Genomic DNA, 17,624 nt, shown 5'->3' on the forward strand with positions numbered 1-17,624 from the left:
TATTCTTGGATAGCATCACTTTAGTATAATAAATGCTAAATGTAGCATTAAATAAAGAAATAAATGCTGAATTTATGTTGTTTGCCCAGTATCCAATACAGTGAAGTAATCCCAAATTGTAAAATTTCCACTGGCACATGTCACAGTTTCTGGGAGAGGCTATCTTTGGTCTGCACAACACAGCTCCTGTCATGGTCCTGGGTCTGTGGGTCCAGTGTTTTTGAATATTCTTTGAATTAGTTAGTTTCTGGTTATATTTGCTGTTTCTATTCCCCAGGTTTTTGTTACTGTTCCTCCCCTGTGTTTCATGTGTCGCGTCGAGTCAGTCATGTTCTCATGGCCTGTAAATGGTAAATGGCCTGTATTTGTATAGCACCGCAGCCACTGAAGGAGCTGCTCAGTGCTGTCAGAGTCTCCTGCATGGGGTGGGAGATGTTGTCCAACAGGGATGACAGCTTAGCCACCATTCTCCTGTCACTCACCACCTCCACTGGGTCCAGAGGGCATCCTAGAACAGAGCTGGCCCTGTGGATCAGCCTGTTCAGTCTCTTCCTGTCCCCGGTAGAGATGCTGCTGCCCCAGCAGACCACACCATAAAAGATGGCTGAGGCCACCACAGAGTCATAGAAGGTCTTCAGGAGTGGGCCTTCCACTCCGAAAGACCTGAGTCTCCGCAGCAGGTACAGCCTGCTCTGCCCTTTCCTGTAGAGGGAGTCTGAGTTATGAGTCCAGTCCAGTTTGTTGTTCAGATGAACACCAAGGTACCTGTAGCTGTCCACAGCCTCAATGTCCATACCTTGGATGTTCAGTGGTTGCAGTGGAGGATGTTTGTGCCTGCGGAAGTCTACCACCAGTTACTTGGTTTTACTAGTGCTGGTCTGGAGGTTTTTTGTTTTTTTTTTATTTAACCTTTATTTAACCAGGAATGTCCCATTGAGATTAAAAACCTCTTTTTCAAGGGAGTCCTGGCCAAGAGGCAGCACATTTCCAAACAAATACATACAAACAAACAAGATTAAAAATTACACAAAACAATTACACATTATTGAGGCAGTCTGTAGGCCTTTGAGTTTAGTTTTAAAAACATTTAAAGACAACAGTTCAGTCAGTTTCCAGTCTTTCTGTAACAGGTTCCACGAAAAAGGCGCAGAGTGGACAAAGGCTTTCTTACCCAACTCTGTGCGGACAAGGGGAACAGACAGCAGCAGCTGATCATTTGAACGCAAGGAGTAAGAACCACTATTTTTCCTTGTGACCAAAGTACAAATATAAGGAGGCAGCAATCCAAGCATAGCTTTGTAAATAAAAGTGTACCAATGCCCCTGTCTTCTAATGGCCAAAGAAGGCCAATTTACTCTTAAGTACAAGTCACAATGATGGGTCAAATATCTACAATTGGTGATAAACCTCAAGGAAGCATGATACACCGTGTCCAACATTAGAAGGCATGAAGAAGAAGCGTTCATATACAGAATGTCACCATAATCTAACACAGATAAAAAGGTTGCAGTGACAAGACGTTTTTTTACTGCAAAAGAAAAACACTGTTTATTACGGAAAAAAAAACGAAGTTTCAGCCTCAGTTTCTTTACAAGTCTCTCTATATGTGGTTTAAAGGTAAAGGAGTCATCTATCCAGACACCAAGGTATTTATATTCATGAACTATCTCTATGACATTTCCTTCAAGGGTGGACACCACTGGAATAGGCTCTGGGACCTTCTTTGACTTAGAAAACAACATTAGCTTAGTCTTATCAGCATTGAGAACTAATTTTAGCTGGATAAGTGAATGCTGGAAAGCAACAAAGGCTTTCTGTAAGGTTTCAATGGCCTGAGTAAGAGATGATCCATAACAGTAAATAACTGTATCGTCAGCATAAAAATGCAAATTTGTGTCTGAGACATTTTGACCCAAGTCATTGATATATAAAAGAAACAGAAGGGGACCCAAAACTGAGCCCTGTGGCACCCCCTTGTGGACAGCAACAAATTCAGAACAAAGACCTTCAAGTTTAATGCACTGGGTTCTATTATTCAGATAATTTGAGAACCACGCTATTGCATGTTCTGACAATCCAAGGCTGAGCAGTCTGTTTTTTAGGACAGCATGATCAACAGTGTCAAAAGCTTTTGAGAGGTCAATAAAGAGTGACGCACAGTACAATTTCTTATCAAGTGCCATAATAATATCATTTATCACTTTCATAGTGGCAGTGTTAGTACTGTGTTTTTTCCTGAAACCTGACTGAAATTTAGAAACAATATCATTAGAGTACAAAAACTCCTTCAACTGGTCACAAACTAGAGATTCCATGATTTTGGATAAAACACACAAATTTGATATTGGCCTATAATTAGTCAACACCGATGGATCACCTCCTTTCAATAAAGGCAGGACAAAAGCTGATTTCCAAACCGATGGAATTTCTTTGGTTTTAATTGAAAAATTAAATAGAATTGAAAGTGGTTCTGCAATATAATCCGCTGCCAACTTCAGAAAATAAGGTTCCATCAAGTCTGGACCAGGAGGTTTTCTGTGATCCAAAGCCTTTAAAGCTTTATGCACTTCATAAACACTAAAAGGTACAAAGTTAAAACGGTCTCCAGAAAACATAGAGAATTCTGGGCAAGAATTTGTTAAAAAAGTTTCTGCAGAATCAAACAAGGAACCCACTGATAAAAAGTGCTCATTAAAGCAATTCAAAATTTCAGTTTTATCATTAATTGAGACTGAATCTTTTACAACAAATTTAGGAAAGGTTTGAGTCATTTTATTGGCAGAAAAAGACTTGATTACTTTCCAAAATTTCTGTGGATCGTTGAGATTCTCAGTGGTGACAGACAAAAAGTATTCGGATTTGGCCTTTTTAATAAGAGAAGTGCATTTATTTCTAAGCTGTTTGAAAACAGACCAATCAGTGGTAGTATCTGTTTGCCTCGCCTTGTCCCATGCTCTATTACGCTTGTGTATGTTATCTGCGAGTGTCTGCGAGAACCAGGGATTTTCTCGGCCTTTAATTCTAACTTTCCGTAAGGGGGCATGTTTATTAACAATTTCCATAAAACTTTCCTTAAAATATGTCCAGGTTAACTCTACATCTGGTAATAGTCCGATTTTTTCCCAATTAACTACTGACAAATCATGATGAAAAGCCTGTTCATTGAATTGTTTAAGATTCCTTTTACACACTATGCGCGGCTTACATTTTGGAATTTTAGCATTTCTACAAACAGCAACAACACAGTGATCACTTAGGTCATTACAGAAGACACCAAGCGAAGAGAATTTATGAGGTACATTTGTTAAAACCAAATCAATTAATGTGGACTTTTCAGGGCATTTAAGATTTGGCCTGGTAGGAAGATAGACTAGCTGGGTAAGATTAATTGAATCGCAAAATTCTTTAAATTCACCAGAAGTTGCATTTAGCCAGTCCCAGTTCAAATCTCCAGCCATTAGTAGTTCAGTGTAATTTAATTTAGCCAAAAGATGCTTTAGTGAAGATAATGCCTCTCTGGAGGTAGTTCTTCTGGCACCAGTCCACAAACTCTTGGGTCAGTTCTCTGTACCCCCTGTCGTCCCCATCAGTGATGAGGCCGACTATAGCAGAGTCATCAGAGAACTTCTGCAGGAAGCACTGGGTGGAGCTGTGGGAGAAGTCTGCAGTGTAGATGGTGAAGAGGAACGGAGCCAGAACCGTTCCCTGTGGGGCCCCCGTACTGCAGACGACCCTGTCCGACACACAGCCCTGAGTTCTCACATACTGTGGTCGGTCAGGGAGGTAGTCCAGTATCCATGCTGTGAGGTGATGGTCCACTCCTGAGTTCTCCAGCTTGTCCTTCAGGACCATGGGCAGAATGGTGTTAAAGGCACTGGAGAAATCAAAGAACATGATTCTCACAGTGCTCCCAGCGGTCTCCAGGTGAGCGAGGGAACGATGCACGAGGTGGATGACGGCATCATCCGCTCCGATGCCAGGCTGGTAGGCAAACTGAAGTGGGTCCAGTGATGAGCTCACCAGGCGCCAAAGCTGAGCCAGGACCAGCCGAATGGCTAGAAGATCAACAGGACCCTAAGAGCCTTCATCAGGAACTCCATGGGGAGGTGGCGGACAACACTAGAGACTAACTTCAAGCCAATAGCACAAGTCACCATCAAGTGTGGGATCTACCAAGGAGATGCGCTGTCCCCACTGCTGTCCTGCACAGGCCTGGTGCAAGATGCTAGCAGGCAGAGCAAACACAGAACGCCATAACCAAGTGGTCAGCATAGTATACAGAAACATCCGTATACTATACTATACTAGCAGCTGAACAGATGTACCCAATAAACTAGTTGATGAGCATATGTAAAAGTTACAACCAACTGAATAAAGCCTTGGTCACCAAGAGGTGGACCATGGTCCAGATCTGGACCCAGATCTATTACTAGATTTTAATCTGCACAGCCTTTTCCTTTGTCTTTACGGCAGTCAGTCTATATACACAGGAAACACAGACGAGTCACATGCATTGTAACTTATCTCACGTGACGCTACTCAGCCAATCAAATCATTTATTCAGAGCACATGGGAAAATAAAAGAAACTGTGAATTATGATCCATGTGGAACTTTATGGTCTTCTGGACTTTGTTTGAGGATATTTTCCCCTAACTGGACCTCACTGAATTTTAATTGAATACCCCTGTTTTAAAGTATGTAGGTTTCACCTTCAGTGAATCAAAAGTAGAAGTAGTGATACTGTGGCTGATATTACATATCATGCATTCCTTTATTAATTTTGTGAGTAATGCCTGAATTACTTATTACTTATTCATTCCTTTGATGCTCTCGCTCATCCTTTATGCCATGCAAGTGTCAAAGAGTTTTCAAACAGCTCCCAAACTACAGATTAGATTGGCTTTGTTAAAACACACTTGGCTTTGGATGCCTTGCACCTCTGCCTTTTCCTACATATTTTTATAGCACTGTGCTGTCATCAGCTACATTATCATAAGACAAGCAAAACCTTTGACCCGAAACGTAGACACTACATTTATTGATGTGTCAGCCTCAGAAATATTACCCCTGTGTCAGTTACTCTCACAGAAGTAGGCCAAGTCTTTTGTGAGTCCTCTCTCTTCTACTGGGATTCCTGTAGTGTATATCCAAAATATCAGAGGAACATGTTGTGCTCTTCTACCCTCTCTGCAGCCTGCTGCCCTGTTTATCTACAGATTCAGTAGTCTAACCCCCTGGACAACTGTGAAGCAATCAACAGAGCCACAATCAAAGATATTCACTCCAGTATGGGAACAAAACGGCCTACAATAACAGGAGGTAAAATGAAAGAGTTCTGGGAGTAGCAGCTTGAAGAATTACAAGTTCCCCCCATTTCTGCCAATCACCTCTCTAAAAACCAGTAGCCAATTTACACTTAAGCTTCACCAGCGTCAGTGAGAAGCAACATGTTTTTACCTCAGTGAGTTATTGCCATAACAGCCGAGGTCTCCAATTCCCAGGTCATCCACCATTATCAGGACAAAATTAGGCCTGTTGGTCTCCTGAAGAGAAACACTGTTCACCTCTAAGAGCAGCAGCAACAGAGAGGAAAGTGGCCACATGGACTTCATGTTGTCAGAACAGAAACACTGGAGGAAAAATCAAACCACATGTTATTGTAGTGTAAAGATACACTGACAGATACCTGTATTACAGCCAGTAGTTCTGGAGTTTCCCACCAATGATTCTGAAGCATCCGTCAGTCACTGTCAGTTACCAATGAATATAATTTAACTGACCATAGTGAACCATAGCTTTGACGCTAGAGTACCATTTTCACAAACATTTCACAAAACGTGGTGAAGTGGTCGAGCAAAGACATAAGAACAAATTACACTTTGCTGCTGACACGGCTCATCAGCATTAACCAAGGACTGTACTCATGTCTTCTTCTAGTGTTTTTAATCATGAATATTACAAACTGGTTATGATTCAATGAAGACTGTTACAGGCATATTAGGCAGCATTAAAGCTGAGAAAAAGCTACTAACTCCTTTTACTGCTTTACATTATATTTTTGTTACTTGTTTACGTTTACACGCTTAGTCCCTTAATTTTTGAAACACGGGAAACTTGAACTGTCTGGATCAGTGCCTATAAACCATGGTGGAAATGGTGTCCCCACACTTAAAGCAGCCACAGCCTAACAGGTAACAAAATCAGTAATGAGTAGTCAGACTTCAAGACTGCGGCCACTGTTCCTACTGTGGTGACCGCTGTGAAGAGGTCTCTGGTCACATGAAGGTAAAAATAAACATTCAAACACTGAAGGTAGAAAATATGAAATGACTTTTGATTATTGACAAAACTGAAAACAGCATTACTAACAATTACTAATGACATTCTTATGCACTTGGGAAATATTTGATTTCATTCCTACTTGACCTGCAGCAGGTGACACCATTGATCATGCCATTCTGATTGATGAACTGTGTCTGTGACACAGCTCTCAAATGGTTCTCATCAGACTTAACCAAGAGACATATTCATAATAATACGAATTCTGAAATGTACGTATAAATTTAAATGAAGTCCCTCAGGGCTCAATCCTTGGACCAATTCTATTTTCATTACATATCCTATCCTACTAAACAGGAATCTCACATATCAAAGCTTTTCCAATCTTATGTATTTAATCTGAAACGTTGCAAAAATGAAACATTTAATGGTTTCTAGTCATTTGGAACTCTTAGTTCCACCAAACTTTAATTTTTCCTGGTCTCGATTACCATAACTCTAAAAACTGGCACCTTATAACTGCAGCTTATTTCAAAAATCAGTCGATTAGGTCGAATGAATCAGTGGTTTGTTTAACAGAACTGTTTAAAACTCATTTTTGTATGTTCATTTTTTCTTAATCTTCCACCTGTTATTTTGATTATAATTCACATGTAATGTGGATGTGGAAGTGTATATGCAGGAATGAGTGTAACGCCATGAGTCCCAATGGTCCAGGGGCGCCAAAATACTACCGTAAAATAACAGAAAATAACTTTCTCATAAAAATACGGTTATTTACAGTAATGACAATACAGTTTGTTGCGCTAATTTTACATGGGATCTTGCCTTTTCAAGTGATTTTAAACATTAAATTAGGAACATGTTAATGTGATTAAACAATGAAATTATCTATAAATAGGGAGAAAAAAACAAATCCTAAAAAAACAGTAATATTCCGGCAGCTGGGGCGCCAAAATACGACCGTAAAATAACAGAAAATAACTTTCTCATAAAAATACGGTTATTTTCAGTAATGAAAATGGAGTTTGTTGCGCTAATTTTACATGGGATTCTGCCTTTTCCAAGTGCTTTTAGACATTAAATTAGGAACATTTTAACGTGATCAAACAATGAAATTACCTATAAACAAGGTCAATGAATGTGGCAATATGACTCATAATACTTAAATGTACAGAAATATACAGTTAACAGTTGGTATAAATAATAATGGATTGCATGCCCTGGGACAGACTGACAGAGGCGAGGCTGCCATATCGCACCATCGGCCCCTCTGGCCATCACCAGCAGGCGGTAGGTGAAGAGTCTTGACCACAGACACAACGACGGAGAGTGTCTGAGCCGGAGCTCGAACCGGCAACCTTCTGCTCACAAGGCGAACTGCCAACTCTTGAGCCACGATCGCCCTAACTAGCAATGATCATAATACTTATGTGATGTAACACAAGCTTATAGGAATCATGTTATATACTTTTCCATAGCATTACATTTGAATTCAACAGTTCAATCTTTCAAATAACGGACAGATATTTGTGAAATCATGATACATTTGTGAATGTATTTTAACAATCTAAATATGCATATGTACAGACAGATACATTTAATAATCATGAAAATTATGTTTCATTACATTACAGTGATTTAACGTTAATTTACATTTGAAATGTGAAGTCACAGTCTATTTACATAACTTTAATGATATTCTAGAAGAACAGAACAAAACTGTAAAATGCACAGTAAAATACTTTTATATTAGGATTTTTTCCTACAGTGCAGCCATACCCGCGACCTTGTGGTTGTTAGTTCACATTCATTGGCCGATGCTTAGTGTCATGTTATTATGTGTCCCACCATCCAATGGCATGTCACATTGTTTTCATGGCCACGCCCTCACCCCAGGTGCAGAGGCCTATTTCTGTTCAGGAATGTTGTGAATACTTTGAGATTTATATTAATTGCAATTCCTACCTCTACATTTATTTTTTAAAATATATAATTAGCACAACGTGGCTGTGCAATGTTTTATATTTTTTTTTTAGTTTTTATTCCTATTAATTATATTTTCACTTGTTACCTCTGAATTATTGAATCAGACCTAGATGACATGAAATTTTCAGCAAAATTATAATTCAAATACTCCTTTAATTATTGATTATTCTCATTAATTTTCGATCATTTTATATATTTTTCCATAGTATTACATTTGAATTTAACAGATCATTCTCTCACATAACAGACAAATATTTGTGAAATTATGATACATTTCTGAATGTATTTTTTAGAGATGGACCGATCCGATATTACGTATCGGTATGGGTCCGATACTGACGTAAATTACTGGATCGGATATCGGAGAGAAATAAAAAATGTAATCCGATCCATTAAATATCAAAAAAGCACCTCACAAAACTTGCGACATGGCGTAACTCGGCTCATAACCGTAGCACGTCACAGCAGTATGCGTCACGTGATAGAGCGGCTGTGTTTATTTGTAGCCTCACTAGGGCATTTCATCTCCGAGGAAGTTATCCCAGAGAGAAGTAAAGCAAATGTGTAAGTTCATCTCTGAATGTTTGTAAAGCGTTCCCACGTTAAGCTTAACAACCGATATATGGAGCCACTGCCTCTTCTCTCTCCCTCCCTCTCCTGCTGCTACTTCAATCATGAAACTGATTAATGATCAGCTGATCGGCTTTTCTGTCGCGAGTCCGTCTCTCTTCTTTGTTTTTGGCCCACTTTGCACCAGAAAGAGGAAACCAGCGGCTGAACAACAGCAGCACGTTTAAGCTTGATAAGCTGTTGTTAGAATGTATTTAATATCAATTTTAAATACACGTAGACATTGAGGGCTATCAGGAGGGGCTATGCGCTTACTTGCTGCTCTCTGGCAGGTAGCTCCATGCCCTCCTGGGTTTTAATTGCACCTTAGAACACACATACATCAACACTACATATGAGCGGGTAGAGGGAGGTTTGGAGTCTTCTCACACCCCCGGTCTCTGCGGCCTGCTGGAGCGGGGGGGCTAGGAGGAGGAGTTGGCCGTCCGACTGGGGTCTGGTGTGTGGGGCCTCCCTGCTGCTGCGGAGTCGGGGCAGTCTGCTTCTCCCCACTGCAGGGAAAAGGGTAACACCACCTGGGTCTGGGTGCAGTTTCCCCCTCCAGGGGCAAGGGTACCTAGACCCGGTTCTTAGAGTACGCTTGGGGAGTGTGATTGTGTGTACAGCGTCTCTTTATGTCTGTCTCCACGTTGGTTGAGTGTGGAGTAATTGCCCATGAGAGCATGAGGGTGGGAATGGATGTTTGTATTTGAGTGTGCCTGTATGTCTGTGTCTATATGTCAGGTTGGGTATCAGACGCCACCTCTCTGGGGACATCTCAGGCCCTCCAAGGTTTGGAGGCCTATCTCCCCCCACCACTTCCCCTGCCGGTGGCAGACGCCCTCAGACATCGATGCGTTGGTGGTTCTTTGTGTCCGGGGGTGGGCGTCCGGGTACACACCGGCTCACTCCTTGGTGGCTGCTTATCCGGGCCTGGAACCTGGGGCTCGCTCGGGCCACTTCGGGGGTGGGGTGCCCTCGGCCTCTCGGCCTGGGGCTCGGTCACTCAGGCACAGCTGGCTGCCGGCGGAGCTCACGGGCACGTCACTGCCACCCCCCCTGGCTTCTGCTCCGCGGCTGCTGAGTGATCCCTCATCTGGGACTCTCCTCAGCTCTTTCTGGGACAGTGGCGCGGCTGCCCCTCTGTTGGTCTTCCTTGGTCTCTTGTGTTCTGGGGGCCTCTGGATGTCTGGAGTTTTGATCTCCTCCATACCTGCTTCATGCCCTGGTGGATGGGACTGTGGCCCCCCACACCCTCTAGGAGATCATTACATTAAGGAACCTTTTAAATACAAGCGCGCTCATGCTCACAGGTGTACACACAGGTGATCACACACACAAACTACACCCTTTTTGGCTCCTACCTCAAAGCACACTGTGCGCTGTCGATCTTACGTGCTGCACAATAATGTTTAATATTAAGTATTTAGTGTTATATTCCCATATATCATTGTGATGTTGTTTATTCTATTACTCTTGTTTTCTTCTGCTTGTTTTCTTTTTTCTTTCTCAACAGGTGATCCAGGTGATCGATATATGTATTTTTTGTCTGCTTATTTTGTTGGTTTTTGTTTTTTGCCCTTTATCCCCGTCCCTCTTCTCAGGTTTTTTTTTTTTGTTTGTTTGTTTTGTTTTTTCCCCCCTCTTTCTTTCTCCCTTTTCTTTTCCCCTGTCCCGTATTTAGCAAGTAAAAAAAATAAAATAAAATAAAATAAACAATAAAAGGTAAATCAAATGGACCATTACGGCAAGGCTGGGATGGTCCATTTGGTAAAGTAAATCCGTTGGGCATCTTTCTTCGCCTTTAGACAATAATTCTGATGGCAAAAGAACCAAACGGGACAGGTTTTAAAAAAAAAAAAGAAAAAAAAAAAAAAGAACTTATTTAATATTACTTTCTAGACCAGGATCCTTTTCTACGTAGCTGACGGCTGGTAACTGTGCAGGGGCAGATCTAGCAAAGTTTAGCCAGGGGGGCCGATAGGGCATTAACAGGGAAAAGGGGGCACAAAGACATACTTTTCTTTCTTATTCTCATTTAAAATGTCTAGCCTTTAATAAATATTTATCTGAATCTTACACCCAAAGTTTTAATCTGATGTAAAATGTATAGAAGTCCATTACTGCATATAGTAACTATTAAGTCTAATATACCCTAGTAAGCTATAGTACTTTTTCCTTTGGGAAGGTACCATCTGTGCAGTCTGCAATTCTGTAGAAGAAAGATGTTGAATCTATTTAATTATTCTTGAAAAATAATTAATTTCTGTGCATTTTTTTTCACCCTGCATCAAATTAAAGTTGATTACGTCAATTAAGCATCATGAGGCGGAGGGTGGGTGGTTCCCTTTTTTTTTTTTTTTTTTTTTTTGCTAGGAGTTTTAGAACCCTATTGGTTAGGTAGCTTACTCTTTAAAATACCAGAATAGGGAGGATGGTGCAGGTTTAAGTTTATTAGATTGATCAGTTTTGCTGAACTATGAAATATTTTGGGTGCAGTGTATTTTTTGCATACAGGTATAACAGAATAGCTTTACTGTTTTGGGGGGTTAACTTGAGTATGAACTTATACAAAAAGCAGCAAGATATTAAAAAAAACAGTTTTATTGATTAAAAAACACATTATATCGGATTCATATCGGTATCGGCAGATATCTAAATTTATGATATCGGTATCGGTATCGGACATAAAAAAGTGGTATCGTGCCATCTCTAGTATTTTTACAATCTAAATATGCATATGTACAAAAAAAATATTTAAAAAACAAGTAAATTGTGTTTTACTATATTTACAGTGATGTTATGTTATTTTACCTTTGACATGTAAAATCACAGTCTACTTATGTAAATGTAATGATATTCTAGAAAGACAGTACAAAACTGTAAAATATACAGTAAGATACTTTGACATTACTATTTTTTGGAACAGTGTGGGCCATCTTTTCTTAATAGAGAGGAGAAAATGCTGTCCCATAATTCACTGGGACAGACCCTCCGGTCATTCATGAAAACAACAACATAATAAACAAAGTCATGCAGATCATGTAAATGTTCATTATAAATGCATATTTGCATTCAGTTCAATTAGTGAGAAATGTTTGATTATCATAAATTAATTTTTACCTCAGGTCTCGTGGGGTAAGTGATGGATGGAGGGAATTTTACTGCAGTCACAGAAATCCTAAACAAGGAGGAAGAAAGACATTCCACTGGATCAAAGCAGTTAAATAAGTAATTAGGACATTTACATATAATATTTAAATATTAACAAAAATTTCCCACTCGTGGGATTAATAAAGGTATCTTATCTTATCTTAAAATAACATGTAATTGATTTTATAGGCTATAGGCCATGATCTACTAATGGTGTGCTATAATTTATATATTATGATGCAGTCAGTTTGCAGTAATAACTCGCATTCTGCCAAGAGCAGCAAAAATTAGTGGCTCAAAAAACCGCAACCCTGAGCAGGGAGAGTCTAGTCCTATCCAAAATAAGTGTAAGCTCAGGCTTCACGCACGTTTGCCTCTTAAAACAGTGAGGCAGTTCAAAGGAGGAGCCTGAAGGGAAATCAATATGGTTTTGATGGAAATCTCTGGCCACTGTTTATTATTACAAACTGCAATGTGTGTGAAAGAAGACCTAACATTATTTGTCATCAGATCGGGAGACGTTCCAGTTACTATGTAGCACATTATCACATGGAGATTAATCTAACGCACTAACACGCATTCATTGATAGGACTTGTATTCGTTACAGATTCTTCAGCTTGCTGTGTGCACACTGCTTCGAAAAAGAAGCTCGTCACACCTCACTTCCTCACCCTGCGGACCGAGTGATTTAGGACAGAGAGTTTTGGCACTGCGCTCACAGCTTAAGTGCCAATTATGCAAAAGTTTTAAAAACATCTACCATTCCTTAAAAATCTCGAAATTTCGGCTTTATTCTAAAAATGATCAATAATATTGTTTTTTCTTATCCAAGCAACCCGCAAAGATCAACAGGGTAAGAACACGTTGGTGAAGCAAGATGATTTCTACAATTTCGTTTGCACATGTTCAATGACAACAAAGGTCTATTCTATTCTATTCTATTCTATTCCATGCGCGTGCTGTCACCCATCTTCTCCATACTGTAGTTTCAACACGGCGAGCGCGCTACATCACGCGTCACGTAAGGTTGTTGGAGTTGTCAGAGCACCGTCCTTTCCTCAGTCAGTGTTCAGGAAAAGCGACAGGACTGTGTGTCTGCATGCTGGAACATTTATCTTTAATGTGTGGCTTTATCCAAACTGCTATAAATGTATTATTGTTATTTATTGTTATTGTTGTTGTTACTGGTCTCCATCCTCTAACAGAGGAGTTTTAGTAGCAAATAACTTTTGCTTTTGAGTTTTACTTCTAACCTGCAGATAAATGAACAGAGGTCACAAGTATTCAGCACATTTGCTCCTGCAGACAGACAGAAGTGTTACTCACCCAAAAACAAAGAAACATGAATTCTGTTGGTGTGCTGAGTGACAGACGGTGACACGGAGCGCAGGCTGTACTGTCGCTCTGTAGGACGCTTCTCCCAAATTTCTGCGCTACTCAAATCTTGCAAAGTTGTTTGAGCTCCTGCTGTGAACCCAGAATCACGCGAGAAGTGGGGGCTACTCTGTTTTTCCGTTTAGCTTTAGTAAATAGAAGTACTTCCTGTCATGAATTTCAAAACAAAACTCCACAGTCAGACCAAGGAAAACAATGGAGAAAAATGAAATAAAAATTCGCCCATCATATTTGACTAAGCCTGCACCGCCTGTCTTTGATGCTCAGCTCAGGGTTACACTGCTGCTCACAGTACAAACTACTGGCCAATATGTGACCGATATGAGTCATGAATCAGGCCACTTTTTAGCCCTTCCACTTTTTCGTCATTCAAGAACGTGATTATGATTCTGTCTTGTTTCACCACCTCAGTGATTATTTATTGTACTTTTCTTTCTTTCAGAAGTGTCACTGACAGCACCACTGTCTCAAACCTACACACAGAGATGGTACAAAGAAAATGAAGTGTTTATGTAGCACCCTTCTACTCTGCTTGAGCATTCAAAGCACTTTATACATCATGCCTCATTCACCCAATAGTGATGGGATTTTTAGAGAGTCGGCTGTTTTGGCTCGGCTCACTAAAAAGAGCCTGCTTTAATTGTTGTTAATTAATTTATTATTAACAACAATATAAAATTATGCACAAAAGGAATTACTAATGTAAAAAAAAAAAGTGGTTTTATTTATATGTTTATATATAAATATATACGGTGGCCCCTAGAGACAAAGCACGTACAAACTCCAAAACACATTTCTAGCGTTAACTGAACTTCCAAAACAGAGCTACCTAGATCACTTAAATTACACAATTGAAAGCATATGTGTATTATTTGTGTATTTATACACAAGCACTCATATATATTCAAATAATGAAAAAAAAAGTTCATTTACCTGTTACTACCACACACCAAATCCGGTCGTTGGTACTTCCTGGCTTGTGTAGCCACTAGGTAACAAAAGCTCAACACTGGGCCTAGCATCCTGGAGCACTTCTGTTGTGTTTTGTACGTGTTTTGGAGTTTTTACGTGTTTGGAGTTTGTACGTGCTTTGTCTCTAGGGGCCACCGTAAATATATAATATATAATATACTCGCATCGTTCACTTCAAAGAGTCGGCTCTAAGAGCCGTTTCATTCACGCCCGACACATCACTATCACCCAAGCACCAAGTGCTTTCTATGTAACATTCACACACGTTCATACAATGATGAATGCATCAAAGAGCAACTTGGGGTTCAGTATCTTGCCCAAGGATACTTAAGCATGCAGGCTTGGGCAGCCAGGGATTGAACCTTCAGATTAGTGGATGACCTGGTCTACCTCCTGAGCTACAGCCATCCCCACATAGATGGAACTAGCACACTTTCCATTCACAAACTTTGCTCTGCACTGTCAACATATGCACAAATATTTGATTACAGCATGATTCTACGAGTATCTGTAAATAAGACAACACAGTGATACTGGTCAGTGCATTTCAGAGAAAGACACCACTAGCTTCTTTCTTGGTGGTGCTCTCCCACTTTTTTGCTTATTAGGATTAGGATTCAACTTTATTGTCTTTACATATGTGTGAATGCAGGGTAACGAAAAACAGTTTGCGTCTAATAGGAAGTGCAAAGAGCAGTAAGTGCAATAAGAGCAGATTATATACAGATAAGTTAAATAGAGAGCAAATACATAGATGTACTGATATATACAGTTGAGGGTCATTTAAATGGTGGAATAGTCATGCACTAATTATGTACAAAGAGACCAAATATACAGATGAACTACAGACAGATATACGGATGATCTGTATAGCTATACAGACGGGCAGATATACAGGTGTAATATGAACAAATATACAGATGTGCTACATATATACAGATGTATGAGGTAAACAGATCAACAAAGTGCTATGAATATATCTACAGTAGTGGAAGTGTAGCGCTCTGAACAGACTATAACAGTGAACAGTGTAGGCACTATAACAAAGACTATACTATGTCAGTGTCCTAAACCAGCGGTCCCCAACCTTTGTTGCGCCACGGACCGGTTTAGGTTTGACACTATTTTCGTGGAACGGCCTTTAAGGTGCAGCGGATAAATACAACAAAATAAAACCAGTACCGGCACCAAAAAAAAGACGATTTGTTCATAACACACGGGAAAAGACCCAGGGAAACCGAGTTAACGATAAAAATGATTAAAAAATAACAATCAAAACCGATAAAAACCCTGAAAACCATAAATTTCACACCTGAGCCTCAATTCTCGCGGCCCAGTACCAAACGACTCATGGACCATTACTGGTACCGGTCCATGGCCCGGGCGTTGGGGACCGCTGTCCTAAACTATAGCTGTACCCAATTTGAGCATATGGTGAATGTTGAGAATGAATGACAGTCATGATCATGGTCATTGGGAGGGATGGTGGGAGGAGGAGTGTCCAAGGATCAAGTAAGTGTGGAGGGAAAGGTAGAAGTTACCCAGTATGTCAGCAGACAGGTGATTCTTCTTCAGTGTCCTCAAGAAAAAAAAGGCTCTGATGGTCTTCTTGACCAGGCTGGAGGTGCTAGTTGACCAGGGCAGATTCTCAGAGATGTGGGTCCCCAAGAACTTGAAGCTGGAGACCCGTTCAACAGCTGTGCCATTTATGTAGATGGGGACATGGGTTACTGTCTTCTCCCTCTTGAAGTCCACAATGAGCTCTTTGGTTTTGCTGATATTCAGAAGCAGGTTATTGTCAGCACCACATAGCTAGGTGCTTTACCTTTTCCCTGTAGTAAATGTATCTACTCATGTGTTTCTTTACATCATTTAACACTAAAGCAAAATAAATGAATATGAAACACATAAATTGATGCTTTTACATCCAGGTAGGTTACTGCAACTCTTTGTGTTCCTGTCTGACTCCGTATACAGAAAGGCAAGACCTGCAACCACCAAATTACCTACAGCTATTATACATGTATTAGACCACCTGTCATTTAAACAAGAAAATTTTTTTTATTATTTACTCAAAGTGCAAACATTTGTTGTACATTTGACTATTAACTTGTACTATAATACATTGCTCAGATGGGGTTGTTAATCAGTGTCAATTGCTTTAGTGTTAATGACAGTAGATGCACTAAAGGGGCAACAATTCCCTAAAACGGGAATGGTTTTACAGGTGGAGGCCACTCACATTTTCTCATCTTTTCTGTTTTTTTCTACTAGATTTCCATTTGGCTAAGGCCACTATCACTACTGGTAACATGAGGTGAGACTTGGACCCTAATGAGGTTGCACAAGTAGTCCAGTTACTCCAAGATGGCACATCAATACGCAACATTGGCAGGTATGCTGTGTCTCCCAGCACAATCTTAAGAACATAGAGGAGAATCCTGGAGACAGGCAGTGACTCTATCAGAGCTGGAAAGAGCCTTAGGAGGTCCTTAACCCACCAGCAGGACCAGGATCTCCTCCTTTGTGCAAGGAAGAACAGGATTCCAGGGCTGCCAGAACCCTACAAAATTACCTCCAGCAGGCCACTGGTGTGAATGTCTCTGACCAAACAAACAGGAACAGACAGAGGGCCCGACATACTCCAGCCTGGCACCATGGACCCAGACTGGTATTAGCCGTAGAATACCGGAATTGGCAGGTCCATCACTGGCACCCTGTGCTTTTACAGATGAGAGCAGTTTCACCCTGAGCACACATGACAGACATGAAAGGGTCTGGAGAATCTGTGGAGAGTGTTATGTCACCGGTTACATCATTCTACAATATATACAACAGTGTGAAGACCCCATACCTCACTCTGCCCGCTCATATGTGGTGTTGATGCATGCTGTCCTAAAGTGCATTTGAAACAGGGGAGGGGCATGGTACCAACGAGCCTCTGCCAGATAACAGCTGGTGTCAGCATGGCCCCTCCCAAGAATCCTCAATATCTGCATGTATTTAAAATTGAGAGGTGGGCACCAGCACCTGAGGTGAGGCTGAATAAACAGACTGTCCTCTGGACGCAGTTTAGCTTGCCCACCCCCAAGGCCCTATGTGTGTGTGTCATGAGAGTGTAAGTAATGTGAGTGCCTAAGGTGTGGAATAAAACTGAGACAGGTGGCCAAGAGGGGACAGAGGAGGAATGCCTCCCCTGAACCTCAGTGACACACCTGTACCCCA

At 40.7% G+C, this 17,624-nt stretch overlaps 1 protein-coding gene across 4 annotated transcripts in view; it reads right to left on the bottom strand.

The window, feature by feature from the left end:
* sts (steroid sulfatase (microsomal), isozyme S) overlaps positions 1-13,507 on the bottom strand; it is a 55,845-nt gene extending 42,338 nt beyond the window's left edge. For 3 of the 4 annotated variants that reach the window (XM_063466727.1, XM_063466725.1, XM_063466728.1), the window contains exons 1-3: positions 13,359-13,507; positions 12,002-12,059; positions 5,459-5,631 (exon numbers count right to left, since the gene is read on the bottom strand). In XM_063466727.1, coding sequence (XP_063322797.1) covers positions 5,459-5,613 — 155 coding nt within the window. In that variant the 5' untranslated portion in view covers positions 5,614-5,631; positions 12,002-12,059; positions 13,359-13,507. Of the gene's footprint in view, positions 1-5,458; positions 5,632-9,154; positions 9,319-12,001; positions 12,060-13,358 lie in introns of those variants that run through there. The other variant, XM_063466726.1, reaches the window with a different exon arrangement.
* Between the last annotated feature and the right edge of the window lie 4,117 nt (positions 13,508-17,624).

Source organism: Pelmatolapia mariae, linkage group LG23 (assembly GCF_036321145.2).
Source record: "Pelmatolapia mariae isolate MD_Pm_ZW linkage group LG23, Pm_UMD_F_2, whole genome shotgun sequence".
In the NCBI taxonomy this organism is placed as follows: domain Eukaryota; kingdom Metazoa; phylum Chordata; class Actinopteri; order Cichliformes; family Cichlidae; genus Pelmatolapia; species Pelmatolapia mariae.